Source organism: Anolis carolinensis, chromosome 1 (assembly GCF_035594765.1).
Source record: "Anolis carolinensis isolate JA03-04 chromosome 1, rAnoCar3.1.pri, whole genome shotgun sequence".
In the NCBI taxonomy this organism is placed as follows: Eukaryota; Metazoa; Chordata; class Lepidosauria; order Squamata; family Dactyloidae; genus Anolis; species Anolis carolinensis.
Window position 1 is genome coordinate 358,197,978 of NC_085841.1, and position 19,557 is coordinate 358,217,534.

General features: G+C 44.4%; 2 protein-coding genes across 4 annotated transcripts in view; both read left to right on the plus strand.

Annotated features, from left to right (window-relative positions):
- Positions 1 to 1,458, plus strand: part of rtn1 (reticulon 1) — a 205,694-nt gene extending 204,236 nt beyond the window's left edge. For all 3 annotated transcript variants that reach the window (XM_003224720.4, XM_062968605.1, XM_008116726.3), the window contains one exon: positions 126 to 1,458. In XM_003224720.4, coding sequence (XP_003224768.4) covers positions 126 to 168 — 43 coding nt within the window. In that variant the 3' untranslated portion in view covers positions 169 to 1,458. The remainder of the gene's footprint in view (positions 1 to 125) is intronic.
- A 6,337-nt stretch (positions 1,459 to 7,795) lies between these two features.
- LOC100559412 (coiled-coil domain-containing protein 175) overlaps positions 7,796 to 19,557 on the plus strand; it is a 60,463-nt gene continuing 48,701 nt past the window's right edge. The window contains exons 1-3 of the mRNA XM_062968604.1: positions 7,796 to 7,960; positions 17,716 to 17,801; positions 19,116 to 19,227. Coding sequence (XP_062824674.1) covers positions 7,813 to 7,960; positions 17,716 to 17,801; positions 19,116 to 19,227 — 346 coding nt within the window. The 5' untranslated portion in view covers positions 7,796 to 7,812. The remainder of the gene's footprint in view (positions 7,961 to 17,715; positions 17,802 to 19,115; positions 19,228 to 19,557) is intronic.

The following is a 19,557-nucleotide window of genomic DNA, read 5'->3' on the forward strand; positions in this document are numbered from 1 at the left end:
TCCCTTTGGGGAGATAGACCAGAATGTGAGAAAAGCATAACCTTTTCCTGCAGAAAATTAATTATACTGCATGGGAGCTTGCCTGTCTAATGCTTCCTTCCTCTCTCTTTTTTTTTCATATCCAGGATCCAAGCAAAAATCCCAGGAGCGAAGCGGAAGGCTGAGTAAAAAGCAGCACGTATCCATCAACTACAAGAGTGAATGATGAGGGAGTCTGGGATGAAAACAGCTCTGTTCTTGCTTTCGACTTATTATAATTTATTGTTCCTTTACCTCTCTATCTCTGTCTCTCTCCATGGGTGAAGGCAGATGTTGCAAAGGAAGGGACTTGCCCCTTAGTCACCGGGTGAGCCGGGTTTCAGACTGGCTCCGCAATTGAAATGCCTTGTGCGGATGCCAGGACATCAAACACTCTCCGGGATGCCTGTCTTGCACCTTCTTCCTCCTGTGTAGTATCTCAGATTGGCTGTGTGACATCCTACAAAAGAGAAAGAGAGGGTGAGAAAGAGGAGCATATGAATTTTCGTATGTTTCTGTTCATTAATCGCCAGTTTAACAATAATAGAAAGCAGCCAACTAGCCAGTTTGGCAAACCTGTTTTCTCCCCTGGAGAGGAACGGCGTGTTTACACTGAGCGCGGCGAAAATGTTCCATGTTTGTCCCCACTGCTCTCAACATGTGTCACATCTGTCTTCACCCCTCTCTCTTTCAAACACTAGGATCTCAGAGATGTGAAACGATGAAGCAGCTGTCCTTTGATTTCCCCCGACTCTCCCTCTCTTCCTCCTGCTGTTTCTGTACTCTCTCTCTTAGACTATTTGCAATCATGTGTGTCGAGCACTAAAGTATAGTAAAGAGAAAAGTGTTCTAGGTGTGGTTCTTGTGTTGCTTCTCAAGTGCATGATGGTAAGAGCCTAAACTGCTATTGAACTTTCTTATTTTTCATTTTCTAGTGCTTCTACTACTACTCTTACTTCTATCGGCATCGCTTCGATAACTTTTAATGTTACATGTGGCTAGGGCTTTCCTGCTTAGTGCACTGATGCAGTTTTGGCTTCTATGTCCACTGGGTTTGCTGGTTGGGATTATCTTTACTAACTGTCTAGAATCGTAGACTGAGGTCTTTCGGTGTTGTTTCTTGTTTCTTTTCAGCACAAGTGACAAAAAAAAAACATACACAAATAACGGGCAATTGGTACTTCTATGGTTATACTCCATTTTGTAGAACTCTTTCAAAGGAAATTCAATAGAAACCAACCCACCCAGTACTTTTTCTTTGGTTGTTCTCGAGGGATCCATGGGCTGATTTACATGTATGGGAACTGAAGACTTCCGGCTTGTAACATGTATCACAAATTTGTATGACATTCTCTGTAGGACTTAATTATGGACTCTAAATATTTGCACTTATGTACTTGATACCGAATGCAGAAATAAATGTTACTAAATGTTAAAAAAGGAGCTCTCCTTGACATTTTTTTATCATGCTTATCATTGCTATTTCACTCCACAACAGATTCTTGCTTGCTGCAGTGTATGCAAGCTCACTTAATATGTGTTTACATCCCTTTCAGAATCAAGGCTCTGTCCTCATGAACTTCATACCCTGTTTCCCCTAAAATAAGACATCCCCATAAAATAAGACCTAGTAGAGGTTTTGCTGAATTGCTAAATATAAGGCCTCCCCCGAAAGTAAGACCTAGCAAAGTTTTTGTTTGGAAGCATGCCCGCCAAACAGAACACCAGAGCATGCAGGATCGGTCAATGTACGTTCCATAGAGTGTTGTACATGGAAATAATGGTAGTAACAAGAAATTCTTGATAGGATTCACAGTTTGTCTGGTTATGCTGTGTGATGACAACTACTGTACAGTATATAATAAATATTTATTTTTTGTTCAACAATAAATGTAAATTCTTCTTCATGGAAAAATAAGACATCCCCTGAAAAGAAGACCTAGCACATCTTTGGGAGCAAGAATTAATATAAGACACTGTCTTATTTTTGGGGAAACATGGTAGTATTTCTAAGGACACTGTTAAGTTGTAGGGAGATGTGTTTGTTTTGATTAATGCACCCACAGTGTCTCCAAGGAGCTCTTGATAGCATACATGCCCCACACTTTTGTTACAGGTTTGTGGAAAAACAAATGCGTGCAGTCCTTTCCATACTTATACAGCCTTTTTGTGCATCCACAATGAGCAAATACAAGCCAAGAAAATGGAAAAATCAAAGTTTACTCTTAAGTAGCAGAGTCAAGGAGAAAATTAAATAAGCAGCCTCAAAACACAAAACTTCCAGTTTCAAAACAACTCAATCCATCTGGAGCAACAAACTCACATAAAGTTCTTTGCATTAAATTCATGCATCTTCTTTGGAGATTTCTTCTTCAGTGGTGCAAGGAGACAAGCTTAGTAGGCTCTCAGCCAGGAATTTACTCTAAGTTATGAAGGAAGTGATGCAGTAAGTCCCAAAATGCATTACAAACATTCCCCAAGTTATACCCCATTCAGGGAGTGGTCAAGCTTGTTAGCCTTGATTGTTCTAATTACCCAACTGATGTCCGAAGCGCCAGCATTCAAATTGATTTGAACCCACAGCGGAGAGTTCCGCAGATCCATCACCAAAGGAACAGAGCGGGACCGCAGCAGACTATTATTAAAAGATCTTTTTTCTTCACTTTCCCCTTCCCTGAACTATGTGACAAATCCCCCCAATAAAAGTAGCATACATTTTATAACAGTAGCACTCTCTATCTGGTTACTTTGTGTCTTTTTGTGACTCCTTTTTCTTAACATGCAATCCTCCCCCTCCCTCTCACTAACCCGTCCATCCTTTAAACTCTGGCTGAGGCTCCTCCGCCATAGGTTAATACGGCGGACGATACAAATTGGCTCATATCTTTATCAAAATTACCCCTAGCACGCTCTTCTTTTAGTTCTAACCCTTCCTAAGGCTCCTGACCCAAGGACCACCAGCGGAACCAAAATCGGTCCAGTTTAAAACTTCGGAACAGCTGACTGTCAAAAAGCCGGCTCCGATCGCTCCTTTACAGCCACAGCCGCTTCCCGGCTCCCGTGGTGAGCGGATTGCCTCTGCAGGGACACAAGCTACTTCCAGGACTGCTGGTAGTGGACTGCCATCTCCCCTGGAAGAGAAATATAGTTTCCTCAAGGACCAGCCGCGATCCTCCTCCGTTCATCCATTCACCTTCATTCATATGAATGACCGGACTGGAATCAACAGGAATCCCTTCACTTTGTTATTTCGATGAACCTCCTATTGCCTGAACTGTTTATGAACTTTTCATGAATTGCATGCTTATATGTTTATGAAATATTGGAATCAATTCTTTATTTACTGTCTAGCCAAATGTCACTTGGTCTATAGGTCCCCTGGAAGATTCCCAAATTCATATATTTCCCTTTTTTATATATTATATTACAAAAAAAGGAAACCGGGTTTACTCTCTGCTTTAAAGCCGGAGGGAATCTGAATTTCCTCCCGGTCCCCTAGGAAACCCGCGATATGGCCAGATTGTTTACCCACACCCCCCCAGCCTATATTTCCACTCAGAACTCACTCAATTTCACACCAAAAAATAACCCTTTTTCATATTTATGCCTATAATTGTCTAGTCTTAAAAATACAACCAGCAGAAACCACCTTGGACCATTTTTCCTCGGCTCAACAGCTGACTGTCAAATCGCTCTCTTTGCGTAAATAGCCTCCCCGATCAGCGCTATTAACGCAGGGAGGGAAAATGAGCTATAAGTGTTAATATTTAATACTTTTTCTGGCAGTTTTGGGGTAAAATGGCTATAATATGATTCTCTATATCCCCTAGTATGTTTAATCAATGAAGGCACAGTCTGAACTCTAGCTGAACCCGGAAAATATGTATTTTTCCCAGCATGGTTTATATTCCAACTTTATTTTATTTTTCATTTTATTTCATATAATTGTCAAGTCATGAAATCAAATAGGAAATATTTTGAACTCAACCTGAACCCCAGAACTTATCCCATTTCCTATGACCCAGGCTTCCTTTCCCAAAAACAAAAGGATAATCTGCCACCGCTAAACCCAATCAAATTCAAATTGCATGGACAATATAGGGCTTGAGTCGCCGAATTCGGAGTTTGCTGACCTAAAGGTGATTCGCCCCACGGCAAACATTGTCATATCTCACCCAAAGGAAAAAACCAGGACACCTCAGGAAGGCGCCCTGCAGAGCCTGTCAATATGGCTCATCACCACCCATCTTTGCTTCCATCTCTGACACCCCAAGGCATATCTAAAATCTGTATACGTGACAGAAACCCGGACACCCTTGATTGCTGCCATTAATAAATTAAGCACCCTTTAGAAATCGGTCTAGCAGGACTTAATCCGCTAGTTCCTGTCCTGTCACCTCATTGTTTCAATAACTCCCGCCTTCTCTTTCCTGATTGGCCCGAGTAGAGACAAAAGGCAGTTTCCTATTGGGCCAACGGAGCAAGGCGGGAAATGAAAGCCCGCCTCGTTCAACCTTCTAGCCTATCAACGATCAGATGGGCGGGGGGAGCAGGGCAGGAAATTCAAAGGGCTGTCAGACTGAAATTTTGTATAAATATGGCTTTATTTTGATTGTATGGTACCCTAGTAGACCGAATGATCGCTACTAGAGTCCTCTTCAGCTGAATTGCTCAATAAAGACTCCTTGGCGGATTTTCCTTCAACTTTGGCGGACCTTCTTCATTTCGGCTTCAGGTTGTATTGCGGCTCGTAATTCTCCTTTTGGCTTCGCCAAGGTCCGTTCTCTCAGGACCGGATCGGGTCTCTCCTTAAGGGCCCGATCCCCTAAAACGCGGTCGACAACACAACTATGAATTGTGATTGACCAGGTGTTTTTCCCTTAACACACACACACATGTGGCGATCCTACAGAAATACATGCATATGCAGCAATAACTTTGTCCTCACAATATCCTTGTGAAGTAGGTTAGGCAGAAGGTATGTTGATTGTCTCAAAGGGCTATCAGTTGTTTAACCCATTCTGCCCTTCCTCCCAAAAGGGATATGGCTGTCCACAACTCATGTTAGGGTGCACCTGGAATAAAATTAATGCCGTTTGACACCACCGTTCACTGCCAGGACTTAATGCTGTGAAATCAAGGAAGTTGTAATTTGACAAGGTTTTTAACCTTCTCTGCTAACCGGTGCTGCTGCCTCATCAGACTGCAGATCCCAGGATCTATAGCATGGAACCCTGGCCATTAAAGAGGTGTCAAACTGAATTAATTTTACACTGTAGAGTGGGCCTAGGCAAACTTTGGCCTTCCAGGCATTTGGGCTTTAACTCCCACCTGCTGTTAGGAATTGTGTAAGTTGAAGTTCAAAACACCTGGAGGGCCGAAGTTTTCCCAGGCCTGCTGTAGGGGCATCTTAAAGAGCTGAATCAAAACTAAAACAATTGATTAAAATAGGGAGAAATATATGGCACTACACTTAGATAATGATGATCAAATGTTATGGGATATAGGATGGGTGGCACCTGGCTTGAAAACAGTCCAATGTCAAGGGATCTAGGAGTCTTAGCAGACCACAAGCTGAACTTAAGTCAACAGTGTGATGCGGCAGCTTAAAAAGACAATGTGATTCTAGGCTGCATCAAGAGAAGTATAGTGTTGAGATCAAGGAAATTCATTCTATTCTGCTTTGGTCAGTCCTCACCTGGATTAACCCTGTGCCCAGTTCTGGGTACTGCAATTTAAGGAAGATATGAACAAGTTGGAACGTAGGGCAACCAAAATTATCAAAGACTTGGGGCCCTTCCATACAGCCATGTAACCCAGAATATCAAGGCAGGAAATCCCACAATATCTCCTTTGTATTGGGTTATCTGAGTCCACACTGTCATAAATTCCAGTTCAAAGCAGAAAATGTGGGATTTTATTCAGCTATGTAGATGGGGCCTTGGAAACCAAGCCCTAAGAGGAAACTGAGTATGTTTAGCTTGCCTTTTGATTGAAAGGGTGTCACGTTGAGGGGGCAAACTTGATTTTTGCTGCTCTGGAGACCAGGATGCAATGGAGCAATGGATTCAAATTTCAGGGGAAAATATTCCACTTAAACATTAGGAAGAACTTCCTGACAGTAAGATCTGTTCAGTGGTGGAACAGAGAGTGAGAGTGTGGTGGATTATCCTTCTCTGGAAGTTTTTAAGCAGAGGCTGGATGGCCATCTGTCAGGGGTGCTTTGATTGTGCTTTTCCTGCTTGGCAGGAACAAGGACTGGGTGACCCTTGTGGTCTCTTCTGACTCTAGGATTTTATGAATCCTTGGCTGTGTGGCAAGCAATACCTGTTGAAATGCACCTTCTTTACAATTAGAGGTACAGCAGAGTCTCATCCAAGCCTCGCTTATCCAAGCCTCTGGATAATCCAAGCCATTTTTGTAGTCAATGTTTTCAATATATTGTGATATTTTGGTGCTAAATTCGTAAATACAGTAATTACAACATAGCATTACTGCGTTTTGAACTACGTTTTCTGTCAAATTTGTTGTATAACATGATGTTTTGGTGCTTAATTTGTAAAATCATAACCTAATTTGATGTTTAATAGGCTTTTCCTTAATCCCTCCTTATTATCCAAGATATTCGCTTATCCAAGCTGCTGCCGGCACATTTAGCTTGGATAAGTGAGACTCTACTGTACATGAACCCGTTATGGTTTTAACTTTGGAAATACTTGGGCATCACAACCTTAATTTGTCTGCAGTAATGATACTGAGTTCAATGGGATTTCAAAGTGTGCACAAGACACCATTTTACACCACCATTGTATATAACAAGACTTGATTTTTGATATCCATAGGATAGGCATGGGCAAACTTCAGCCCTCCAGGTGTTTTGGACTTCAGCTCCCACAATTCCTAACAGCCTTCCTAACAGGAAGAAAAGGAAGAGGGAGAAGGTGGATGATGAAAAATAAAGAGCAACAAACCTAGCATTCCTTATTGGTCCCCCACCCAAGTACCAACCAGGGCTGACCCTATTTAAGAGCTAAAATAGGATCTAATCTTTAAGGCTATACTACTATACAAAATCCCAGAATACTTGTAAAGCATCTACACAAACACAAGATGGTCCATGTACAAAGAAAATATAATGTCCAAATAGCATACAGTATTATTAAAATTCCCCGTACAAAGCTCAATTTGATAGTGTCAGACAAAATGAAAAGTCTGATATTGGTTCCAATGTATATAGGCTTCAGGGATACATAATCAATGAAAATATCTTCCAAATGAAGTAAACAGACGGTTGGTCATGTTGCTGTATACAGAATGAAGAAAATAATGTTGAAATCACCACAAGCAGAGTCATTTCTTGTAAGCAGTTAGGCACCATATATAAGTTCATTGTTGCTAATTATACCAACTCCTGTAGACTTTACTTGCGAAGACTTTTTGAGATCAGTGCTCCATCATTATTTTCTTCATTCTGTATACAGCAACATGACCAACCGTCTGTTTACTTCGTTTGGAAGATATTTTCATTGATTATGTATCCCTGAAGCCTGTATACACTGGAACCAATATCAGACTTTGATAACTTTTGTGTTAGAGCTGTTGCTCCTTTTCATTTTGTCTGGCACTACCAAATTGAGCTTTGTACAGGGAACTTTAATAATACTATATGCTATTTGGACATTATGTTTTCTTTGTACCTAGACCATCTTGTGTTTGTGTAGATCTAATCTTTAAGGACAGTACCCACCACCATTCTCCTCCTCTTCCTCCTTTATTCCTCTCCGGAGAGATAGGATGCTTCCTCGTGTTGCCATGGTGACGAGGCATCCTCCGGTTGCCATGGTGACGTGGTCCAGCTCGAGTTTGGCAACCATGGAGCATCCTGCATCCTCACCTTGCTCTGAGGCGGCAACAAAAGCCTTTGAGCACCTGCGGGGAGTAGGTAAGCTTCCTACTGTGATTTTTCAGGCCTTCATCATGGCATGGAGACTCCGAGATACCTCAAAAATTTAATTTATTTGCTTGCTTAGAGGCTTAGACAATCTGTTTCTCAGCTTTCATGTGGATCACATCTTCTGTATTCGACTCCCATCTTATCTATTCTCAGCACGAGTTGACCAGTGTAACATTCGTCTCTCACATTATATGGCATACAGATTTTTTTAATACATTTTTTTATTTTAACACAAAAAATACATACTGTAGACATACAAAACATTTACAATTCCCACCACCAACACGAGGATTGTTTTCTTTTTACATATTTGTTTCTTTGTGAGACAATCTTTATATCTTTATCTTTATCCATTTACATCCTATATACTATATAACATTTGTATCTTATTTCTTATGGCTTGATCTCCAGATTGATTCATGATATACCGTGTTTCCCCGAAAATAAGACAGTGTCTTATATTAATTTTTGCTCCCAAAGATGCTCTAGGTCTTACTTTCAGGGCCTGTCTTATTTTTCCATGAAGAAGAGTTCACATTTATTGTTGAACAAAAAATGAACATTTATTATATACTATACAGTAGTTGTCATCACAAACCAGCATAACCAGACAAAATGTGAATCCTATCAAGAATTTCTTGTTACTACCAATATTTCCATGTACAACACTCTATGGTACGTATATTATTTACCAATCCTTCATGCTCTGGTGTTCTGTTTGGTGGGCATGCTTCCAAACAAAAACTTTGCTAGGTCTTACTTTCGGGGGAGGCCTTATATTTAGCAATTCAGCAAAACCTCTACTAGGTCTTATTTTCTGAGGATGTCTTATTTTAGGGGAAACAGGGTAGTTCTTTACCCTTGTCCATCTTTCTTCCATTTTTCTTGTTCTATTTTCATTAGTTTTTACAACATTTAGTTTCACATTCATAATTTCAAATTCCATTTGCTCCACCATATATTGGTAATATTTATTTACTGTCCATTTTGATTTATCTTTCCACCCTAATATTATTACTGCTTGTGCACATTTAATTATTGCTTTTTCTTCGTGTACTCTGTGAATGCACACTAATGGAGAGGCTGCGCCTGCGCAGGTCCCAACGGAAACTCTTCCCAAGCTGAAGTTTAAATTTTGGCGGTAGCCACGCCCCTCCGTCCCCGGAGGGCATATAAGGCAGCCCTCGGCGTCTGCTCTCCAGTTCCTTTTTTTCCGCCGCAAGGTTCACTTCGGATTCTCATGTCTACGACTCGCTTCAAGCGCTGCACTCAGTGTGCCGCTAAAATTCCTGACTCCGACGGCCACGCCAAGTGCCTCTACTGCCTTGGAGAAGCACATGTCGTCGGTACCTGCCGTTTCTGCCTGGCCCTAACGGCCCAGGCTCGCAAAAATAGAGCCGCGAGGCTTAGAGCGGCGCTCTACGAAAAATCGCTCGCTCCCGGACCCGCTCCGTCGACTTCGGGCACGAAGTCACCGCTTAACCCGGAACCGATGTCGTCTTCAGCGGCTAATGCCCCTTCGGTCTCGTCTAAGGCGTCCAGAGCCTCCAGGTCGTCCAAGGCCGCTAAACCACCGTGCACTCTCACCACGGCCACGGTGTCGACACGTTCTGGTCGGGTCGGTCCTTCCTCGACATCGAGCTCGGTAGCTTCCGTTTCCTCGGCTCGATCCCAGCTCGGGGCTCCTCCATCGACCTCCGCGATGAAGATCGCCTTTAAAAGGGCTCATGAGGAAGCTCGTCGGACCCAATCCGACTCAGCAATGATCCCTCCCACACCGGGTAAATCCCTGAGGGTTCCATCAAAACAACCGCTCGCTAAGAAGAGGGCAACCCAGCGCTCTTCCTCTTCTGCCTCCTCCAAGATGGATGCCCCTTCTTCGGCAACTTCTTCTAGAAGGTCTTCTCCGATCGCTCCCGCTCAGCGACCTCGCCAGCCTTCTCCTCACCAACTCTCGGACGGCGAGTTGCAGGACTCACCCCACCACTCCACTCAGACAGTGGTCAGGGTCCCATCTCCTCGACCTGCTGCTTCTCATCGTTCATCTCGTCAGCAGCTTTTTCCCCCCGACCTCGACACCGGAACGGGGTAGACAAACCACTCGCCTGGCTCGAGCGGTCCAGGCTTCGGCCTCCAAACAAACTCGGCCGCAGATAGCTCCTGCTCTTGAGGCGGTGCCGCCACCAGAGACTGTGTTGTCATCTCCTCCCCAGTCCCCTCAAGGGGCTGGAGACGATGAGATAGAAATTGATCGCCCGGATTCTGCTCTCTCGGCCTCGGTGGTATCCTTAGGCCTCGATCTCTCTCCTCCCCATGATGCCTATGAGGTGGATCCTCCTTCGCCTACCGACAACATTCGGGCTTTCTCCGAGCAAATGATTAGAATGGCTGATGCCCTGGGTTTAGAAATCAAACAGACTTCCAAAGCAGTAACTGACCCGGTTTTCAAACGGGTCCAAGCCCAGGCCCCTCCAGCCACGCTGTTGCCGTTCTTACCCTATCTCCTCGATGTTATCCAATCTTCGTGGAAAACCCCCTCCTCGATCCCTCCTACCTCGAAGAGAATCGAGTCCTGGTATCGTACGGATGACGACACCTTAGAATGGCTTAAACACCACCCCGACCCGAATTCCATGGTCGTGAAGGCCTCTCAGTCCTCCGGTCGCGAATCCACTACCCCTGCAGACAGAGAGGGTAAAAGGTTCGACGCGGTCGGCAGAAAGCTCTACTCCGGAGCCCTTCTACTTTGTAGAATGGCGAACTATGGGGCCTGTATGGGGGCATACCAGCAGATCCTCTGGGAAAAAGCTCAGCCCTTCTTCGCGAAGTTGTCCGACGAAGACCGGTCGGTCATGTCCACCCTCCAACAAGAGGCCGATTCCTTAGCGCATCATCAAATCCAGATGGCTAAGCATACTGGTGACACGGCCGGCAAGATGATCGCCCACGCCATTGCCATTCGCCGCCACGCCTGGCTGAGATCTTCCGGCTTATCTTCTTCCTCGAGGCAGGTCATCGAGGACCTCCCCTTCGACGCCATGGGCCTCTTTAATGCTGGCACCGATGACAAGCTTAAAACCAACCATGACTTTAAAGTTCTGGCCACTAAATGCGGCGATCAACCCCAGGCTCACCGCACCAAGTGGTTTCCTCAACGCTTTCGACGCTTCCCGCCTCCTTCTTACCGCCAGCAATCTTTCAGACGTCCCTCGGTATCGAACAACCAAAATCGCCAACAGCCCCGTCGGGCCGCACAACCTCAAAGACAACGCGGCCGGGTCACCCCCACCGCTGGTCAACCTATCCGGCGTTCCTGACGCCATCTCTCCTTCCAAAGACTCTTTCTCCGGTACCGATGTCGTTCTCACTCCTCCACACCCCTCTCCTCCACCAAATCAACCTCATGGTCTCTTTATAGACCGCCTGGCTCCCTTCTTTCACCGATGGAAATCTATTACTTCAGATGCCTGGGTTCTAAAAATTGTCCAAGAAGGCTATGCCTTAGAATTCGAGGAACTCCCTCCCACCGGGCAGGTCCTTCTCTCCAACCCCTCTCAAGAAATTCTCGCAGAGGTCGACACCCTCCTCGCCAAAGGGGCTATTCGGCCTTCTCCATCGGCACAGGACCCTCAAAGCTTCTTCTCCAGGTACTTTACGGTCCCGAAGAGGGGTGGGGGCCTCCGCCCAATTCTGGACTTACGCATGCTCAATGTCTTCATATGCCCAACCAAGTTCAGGATGGTCTCCATTGCCTCCATCCTCCCGATGCTTCACCGCGGAGACTACTTCGTGTCTATAGACCTCCGAGACGCCTATTTCCACGTGGCGATTCGAGAAAACCACAGGCGCTTCCTCTCTTTCAAGGTCCTCGACCAAACCTACCAGTTCACCGTTTTACCCTTTGGCCTCGTTACCGCCCCAAGGGTCTTTACCAAAGTCGTCGCTGTCGTGGCTGCCCACCTCCGGCTCCAGGGGATCACAGTTTTTCCCTATCTAGACGACTGGCTTCTGGTCGAATCCGACCCTGTCCTACTCCGTCGTCACGTCGACTACACCCTCTCTCTTCTAGATTCTCTCGGTCTCCAGCTAAACCACGACAAATCTCACCTCAACCCGTCGAACAAAATCCGCTTCATCGGCGCCCTGTTCGACTCAATCGCTCAGACTGTCTTGCTCCCGCTCGACAGGTTTCTAGCTCTCCGTCAACAAATCATCTTCTGCGAAACCCACCGAAGGGTTCGGGCTCGGTCCATCCAAGTACTGCTGGGCCACATGGCCTCCACAGTCCTCACGACCCCGTTTGCCAGGCTCCGTCTCCGGTCCCTGCAGAGGTGGTTCATAGATGTTTTCAAGCCATTTCGCCACCCCAACTCGAGGTTTCTCTCGGTCCCGCCTCATGTTCGTCGGTCACTCCTCTGGTGGAAGTCCCTCTCCAACGTCTGCAGGGGTCTTCCGTTCCACTCGGTTCCTCCCTCGATCACCATAACCACAGACTCATCCAATTTCGGCTGGGGAGCCCACATGAAGGGCCTCACTGTTCGAGGCCTCTGGTCTCCCTCCGAGAAGGCCGATCACATAAACTTTCTCGAACTCCTTGCTATCTTCAAGGCTCTGAAAGCCTTCTCCCGCCTGATCTCCCAAAGATCTGTCCTCGTACAGTCGGACAACACAGTAGCAGTATTCTACATCAACAAACAGGGCGGCACGGGCTCAAGGAAGCTGATGCTTCTCTCCTCCCAGCTGTGGCATTGGTGCATAGCCCGCAACATCCAAATCTCGGCGATTCACCTTCCCGGGATCCAAAACAACTTGGCAGACGCCCTCAGCAGAATGACGACTTCCTCCCACGAGTGGATGCTCGACCCCGAGACTCTTCTTTCTCTCTTTCTCAAATGGGGTTTCCCCACCCTAGACCTCTTCGCTTCTCCCCAGAACGCTCAACTACCTCGGTACGGGGCGAGACTTCTCCCGTCCTCCTCTCCAGGCTGCCTGGGAGACGCCTTTCTTCTGGACTGGTCGGCGGAACCGATCTATCTCTTTCCGCCCTTTCCTCTGATACCGAAGGTCCTCCAGAGGCTCCGGTCGGTACCGATGTCGGCGATCCTGATAGCGCCAGCCTGGCCTCGTCAACCGTGGTTCCCGGCTCTTCTTCGTCTTTCCAAGGCGACCTTCTTCACTCTGCCTCTTCTACCACACCTCTTATCCAGGGAGAACGGCCAGATCCTGCATCCGGATCTCCCCTCTCTACATCTCACTGCTTGGAGGATTCTCGCCTGACCTCCCTCCCGCAGAACCTACAGGAGGTCCTCCGCGCAGCTCACAAGCCGGCTACAACCAGGGCCTACACTTATAAAGTCTCTCGCTTTCGTTCCTTTCTTCGCTCCCGAGGAATCACTGCTTTCCCAACCTCGGTACCGATTGTGCTGGACTTCCTTATGTCTCTAGCAGAACACAAACTTTCTCTTGCCTCTATGAAATCTTACCTGGCTGCTCTATCCTGGTGCTTTCAACAACATGGTAGACCATCATTGTTCTCCGACCACCTCGTCAAGACCTTCTTGAAAGGATACAACAACATCTGCCCACCGGCCCAACCTCCTACCCCAGGATGGAACCTTGAGCTTGTCCTTTCCCAGCTTACTGCTTCTCCTTTCGAACCCTTGGCCTCGACCGACCTACGTCTCCTTTCCTGGAAAGTTGCCTTCTTGGTGGCCATAACCTCAGCGCGCAGACCCTCGGAGCTGGCGGCCCTTCGGGTTGATGAACCCTACCTCCGTTTTCATCACGACCGCGCCGTTCTCCGTCCGGACATCACCTTCCTTCCCAAGGTGGTCTCGGCCTTTCACCTTAACCAGGACATTGTCCTTCCCGCCTTCTTCCCGGACCCCTCGTCTCCCCTTGAGCGGAGACTGCACCTCCTTGATGTGCGTAGAGCACTTCTTTTCTACCGGGACCGTACTAAGGACATTCGAAAGTCCCCAAAACTTTTTGTGGCCCATGCCCCAGATAAACTGGGCAATCCTATTTCTTCTCAAAGACTCTCACACTGGATTGCTCAGGCCATTGAACTGGCCTATGAACTAGCCAAACGACCTCCCCCTCCGTCGGTTCGCCCGCGTTCGACAAGAGGTCTCTCCACGTCGACTGCCTTTCTAAGGGGCATTCCACTGGACTCTATTTGCAGAGCAGCAATCTGGTCCAACCCCCTTACATTTGTGTCTCACTATAGGGTAGACCAAAGGACTTTAAAGGACTCAGCCTTTGCTAGAGCAGTTTTATCCTCATGCTTGTCCTAACCTTCTGCATTTATGACTTCTATGTGGGTGTTTTTTCTCATGCGACCCTCTTGCTGTTTTTTCCTGTTTGGTACTTGTTTGCACTACTCTCCTGATGATCCGTGCCTTATTGCTATTGCCTTCCCCCTTAGGGGAATGATGTTTTCCTGTTTTTCACATGTGCTCTTAAAGGGTTATATCATGCCTGACCGAACTGCCTTCGGTGTTTGGTGTGTGTTTGATGCAATACCTTAATGGGTCCTTGGACCAGGGTTTTCTTTGATGTTTTCATGTTTAATAAACATATGTTTGGACAGTTCTCTCGTTGTCAGGGTTTGCTTAGCCCGCCTCCGAGACCTAAGCTTGCTAGTCTCCATTAGTGTGCATTCACAGAGTACACGAAGAAAAAGGACAGGTTGCTTACCTGTAACCATGTTTCTTCGAGTGTACTCTGTGAATTCACACAAGCCCGCCCTTCCTTCCCCTCTGGCAAACCCTCTTCCTTTCTCGTTGCCTTTGCGGCGTAGGAACTGGAGAGCAGACGCCGAGGGCTGCCTTATATGCCCTCCGGGGACGGAGGGGCGTGGCTACCGCCAAAATTTAAACTTCAGCTTGGGAAGAGTTTCCGTTGGGACCTGCGCAGGCGCAGCCTCTCCATTAGTGTGAATTCACAGAGTACACTCGAAGAAACATGGTTACAGGTAAGCAACCTGTCCTTCTTTTATTTCCCTTTTATTTCCCATTTCCTCTCTTTTCCCTAATACCGCTATTTCCTTTGTTATGACCCACTCAATACGCAATACGGCATACAGATTGAATCAGACCATCGGGTGGGAGGACGACCATGAGGTCTTGCCCATCCCCGCGGTATCAGTAGATCACAAAATAAACTTGAGTCAACAACTAAAAAGCCAATGTGATTCTAGCCTGCTCAGAAATTTAACCCTGGTAGCAGAGTGGGTTATGTATGGAGCCCCGGTGGCGAAGTGTGTTAAAGCACTGAGCTACTGGACTTGCAGACCGAAAGGTCCCAGGTTCAAATCCCGGGAGCAGAGTGAGCACCCGCTATTAGCTCCAGCTTCTGCCAACCTAGCAGTTCGAAAACATGCCAATGTGAGTAGATCAATAGGTACCACTCCGGCGGGAAGGTAACGGTGCTCCATGCAGTCATGCCGGCCACATGACCTTGGAGGTGTCTACTGACAACGCCGGCTCTTCGGCTTAGAAATGGAGATGAGCACCAACCCCCAGAGTCAGACATGACTGGACTGAACGTCAGGGGAAACCTTTACCTTTGCTTACTAACACAGTGGGTTAAACCGCTGAGCTGCTGAACTTGCTGACTAAAAGGTTGGCGGTTCGAATCCAAGGAGCGGGGTGAGCTCCTGCTGTTAGCCCCAGCTTCTACCAGTTTAGAAATATGCAAATGTGAGTAGATCAATAGGTACCGCTCCAGCGGAAAGGTAACGGTGCTCCATGCAATCATGCCGGCCACATGACCTTGGAGGTGTCTATGGACAACGCCAACTCTTCGGTTTAGAAATGGAGATGAGCACCAACTCCCAGAGTTGGACACAACTAGCCTTAATGTCAGGGGGAAACTTTTACTTTTACCTATCTACATCAGGCACGTGTTTTGTTTCTACTTCCTAGTTCTGTTTTTCTACAGACTGTTCTGATCCTTTTCTGTGGATTTTTGCAAAAGAAATACCAGGCAATCTTACAATTGTATGTTCAGAAATAAATCTCTCCGCCTGCAGTGAAAATATTTTTTTCTTCCAAGTATGAGCTGAAACTGCTCAATACTTAAGCAATCTCAGAGTAATTCAAGATAACCATTAAAGATGTTCTTCACTCTTTTTGGACATTCCTTGGTTCTGCAAACAGACAGTTGGAGCAATCCGGAATCTGTGAACCCTGAATCAACTTTTGAGTAGCCAATAGTGTTAAGGGATAATGAAAAAACCTTAGAGAGCAAGTACTCTTAGCCATACTATAATACTAAAGGACGCATAGTAATCTCTTCTTAAATACTAAAGCCACTCATTACTGCTCCAAAAGCAAGTTAGATTAATGCCATCTGTACAAAATCATCTTCTTTGTGAACACAGATCTCACGTCCAGAACATACCGAATCAGGATTAGAGTTTAGTTTTGGGAAGAAAGAAATAGTTGATAATGTAGCTTTGGTTCAACTGGTGACCAACAATTACCGTATATACTTGAAGATAAGCTGAGTTTTTCAGCCTTTATTTATGAGTTGAAAAAGTCTCCCTCGGCTTATAATTGGGTCAAGGCCAGCAACAGAGCCTGCAGGCTATTGCTTGCAATATGTGATCTATTTCTCTCTTCTTCCTTATCAATGTGTTTTCTTTTGCAAAGCCTCCCTCGCTCTTAATCAAGGGAATGTTTTGAAAAGGCAAAAACACACTTGCAAGTCAGGAAGAAGAAAAATATATCATTAATCTTATGAAAGCATTTCCCCCTGAAATATTTATTAAACTCTCCTACAGATATATAGGCATTAACCCCTTGTAAGCTTTTGCCATCTCTATGTACCTTTATATGTGTATCTATATACTTTAATTTTATATATGAATTTCCCCTCATATGTTTGCAGGTCTTTGCAAGTCCTTTATAAATATAGATCCATGTACCTGTGTATCTGTAGCCATACATACACATTATTTTTATATATGAATTTATTTGCAAGTCTCTGCAAATATCTATATAAAGAGAGATGTCTGGATAGATATGAATATATTCTTACCAACCTATATATAGGGCTTGCAAATATTACAAGGGGGAAATGAATACAAATATATATATAGACATGTCTAGATAGATATGAATATATATATATATATATATATATATATATATATATATATATATATATATATGGCTTGCAAATATTGTAGGGGAAATGCACACATACACAGAGGGGATTTGAAATGTTTCAGGGGGAAATGCATATGTGAAATTAGTATCTATAATTATAGATCTATATCTAGCTCTGCATTGTTTATATAAGCATTGGATGTTTGCCTGTTACTATGTTGGAAGTCGGCCTGAGTCCCCATGGGGAGATAGGGTGGGATCCAAATGAAGTTTTTATTATTATTATTATTATTATTATTATTATTATTATTATTATTATTATTATTTTATTATGACACAGCAAACAAGATAGATATGCTGGAACCCAAAATATCAGTTGTTTATTAAACCTGTTCTGAACTGAACTATTTAAGCTTCTGAGGATTTTGAACTGTTTTATTCCTCAGGTTCCAATTCAGGCTAAAATTCTTCTTCTGTTATTTTTAGTATGGCAGGACTATCAGAAGGACATAGGCAGTCAATGCAGTCCCATACCATTGCTGGATCCTTCAGGACCTGACTGTACTTAACTCATTTGCAAATTGTGAAAACTTCAGATTTGTTTTCTCTTCTGGCATTTGTTTTTAGAAAAACAGCTTCAAAATGAAGGACTTGTATTCAACAAGGAAACTGTGCAGCACCTTGGAGATGCCATTAAAGCCATTAAGGACCTGGTAATGAGAAAACCTAAACATGAGAAGACTTTTGGCGTATACATGGTAGCGAGACGTTTGACCAGATTTGCATGAACTGGATGTGCAGATGACTGGCTGTTCTACTTGAATTTATCCCAAGGAGTGTTAATAGAGAAGGGCTGGAATCTGGTATTGACTTAATCTCTCAACTAAGTAATTTCTCCTGGCCCAACGTCTAGAAATCTTTTGGAAATGTCATTCTGCCATGCCGTGATCCTTGGCTGAATGGATCTCCTTCTCTCCGTACAGCTGAGACCTGATAAAGAAAGTTGTAGTGGTAAAAGTTATGACTGTGGCAACAGTGTCAAATTTTTAAGTATTGTTTGTGAATATGAAACAGTTTCCTAACTATAATTGTTCATACTTAGGACTATTTCATGCCTGCGAATCTGATACATTTACCTAACAGTAACTGCTTCATATTCATTGCTTCATCAATGAACATTAGCAAAACAAAGACAATTATGGTACAGTAGAGTCTCACTTATCCAACATTCTGGATTATCCAACGCATTTTTGTAGTCAATGTTTTCAATACATTGTGATATTTTGGTGCTAAATTCATAAATACAGTAATTACTACATAGCATTACTGCGTATTGAACTACTTGTTCTGTCAAATTTGTTGTATAACATGATGTTTTGGTGCTTAATTTGTAAAATCATAACCAAATTTGATGTTTAATAGGCTTTTCCTTAATCCCTCCTTATTATCCAGCATATTTGCTTATCCAATGTTCTGCCTGCCCGTTTATGTTGGATAAGTGAGATTCTACTGTACTTTCTTTCTCAAATATTCTATAATGCCAAGCAGATAAAAATCAATCATTCCGATGAAAAGAGTATCAATGGATACTGATGGCTGCAGCTGAAAATACATTGATTTCAAAATCTTAGCCTGCTGTGAAATCTTGTGGATTGCTTGGAACATGAATCCCATAAACCCAACAGATAAATACACACTACAAATTTGAGGTGTGTGTGTGTGGGGGGGGGGGGGAGTCAAAAGAAAGGAGCAAGATTTGTGTTGTCGAAGGCTTTCATGGCTGGGATCATAGGGTTGTTGTATGTTTTCCAGGCTGTATGGCCATGTTCCAGAAGTATTCTCTCCTGACGTTTCGCCATAGATGTGGGTGAAACGTCAGGAGAGAATACTTCTGGAACATGGCCATACAGCCCGGAAAACATACAACAACCCTGAGGAAGATTTGCTCACTTCAGCAAACCATGGCCTCCGATGAAATTAAAAAGCTTTGGATTTTATTACTTGGTTCTGTATTTGTCAACCTCTAGGAAGAAGAAAGAAAACATACAATTGACTTGTGGGAAGAGGAGACCATAAAAAACTGCAATCTCCGTATCAGAATCAAAGGAGTTCCAGAGATTGTCATGAAAGAGTTCAAAGGTACTCCCAGATCAACTTGTTTCATGGCATAATAGCACTTAGTAGAGAATAGAGAATATAAGATAACTATACATTGAATGCATGCTCATTTCAAGCAATCTTGATGCATATTATAATCACATAAAGTACATTAAAATGGTGGATTAACAGAATATTTTAAATTTATTATCTAATAATTTCAAATGTTGATAATGTGTTTGGAAAATCTGTTGGTCTTAGGTCTATTTACAATAGCTGCACAATCTCCGCTTGGCTCATAAAAGCCTGGCTATTACCATGTGTTTCTTAAAAAAGGGAAACCAAGTAACAACTAGAAGATAATAATAATAA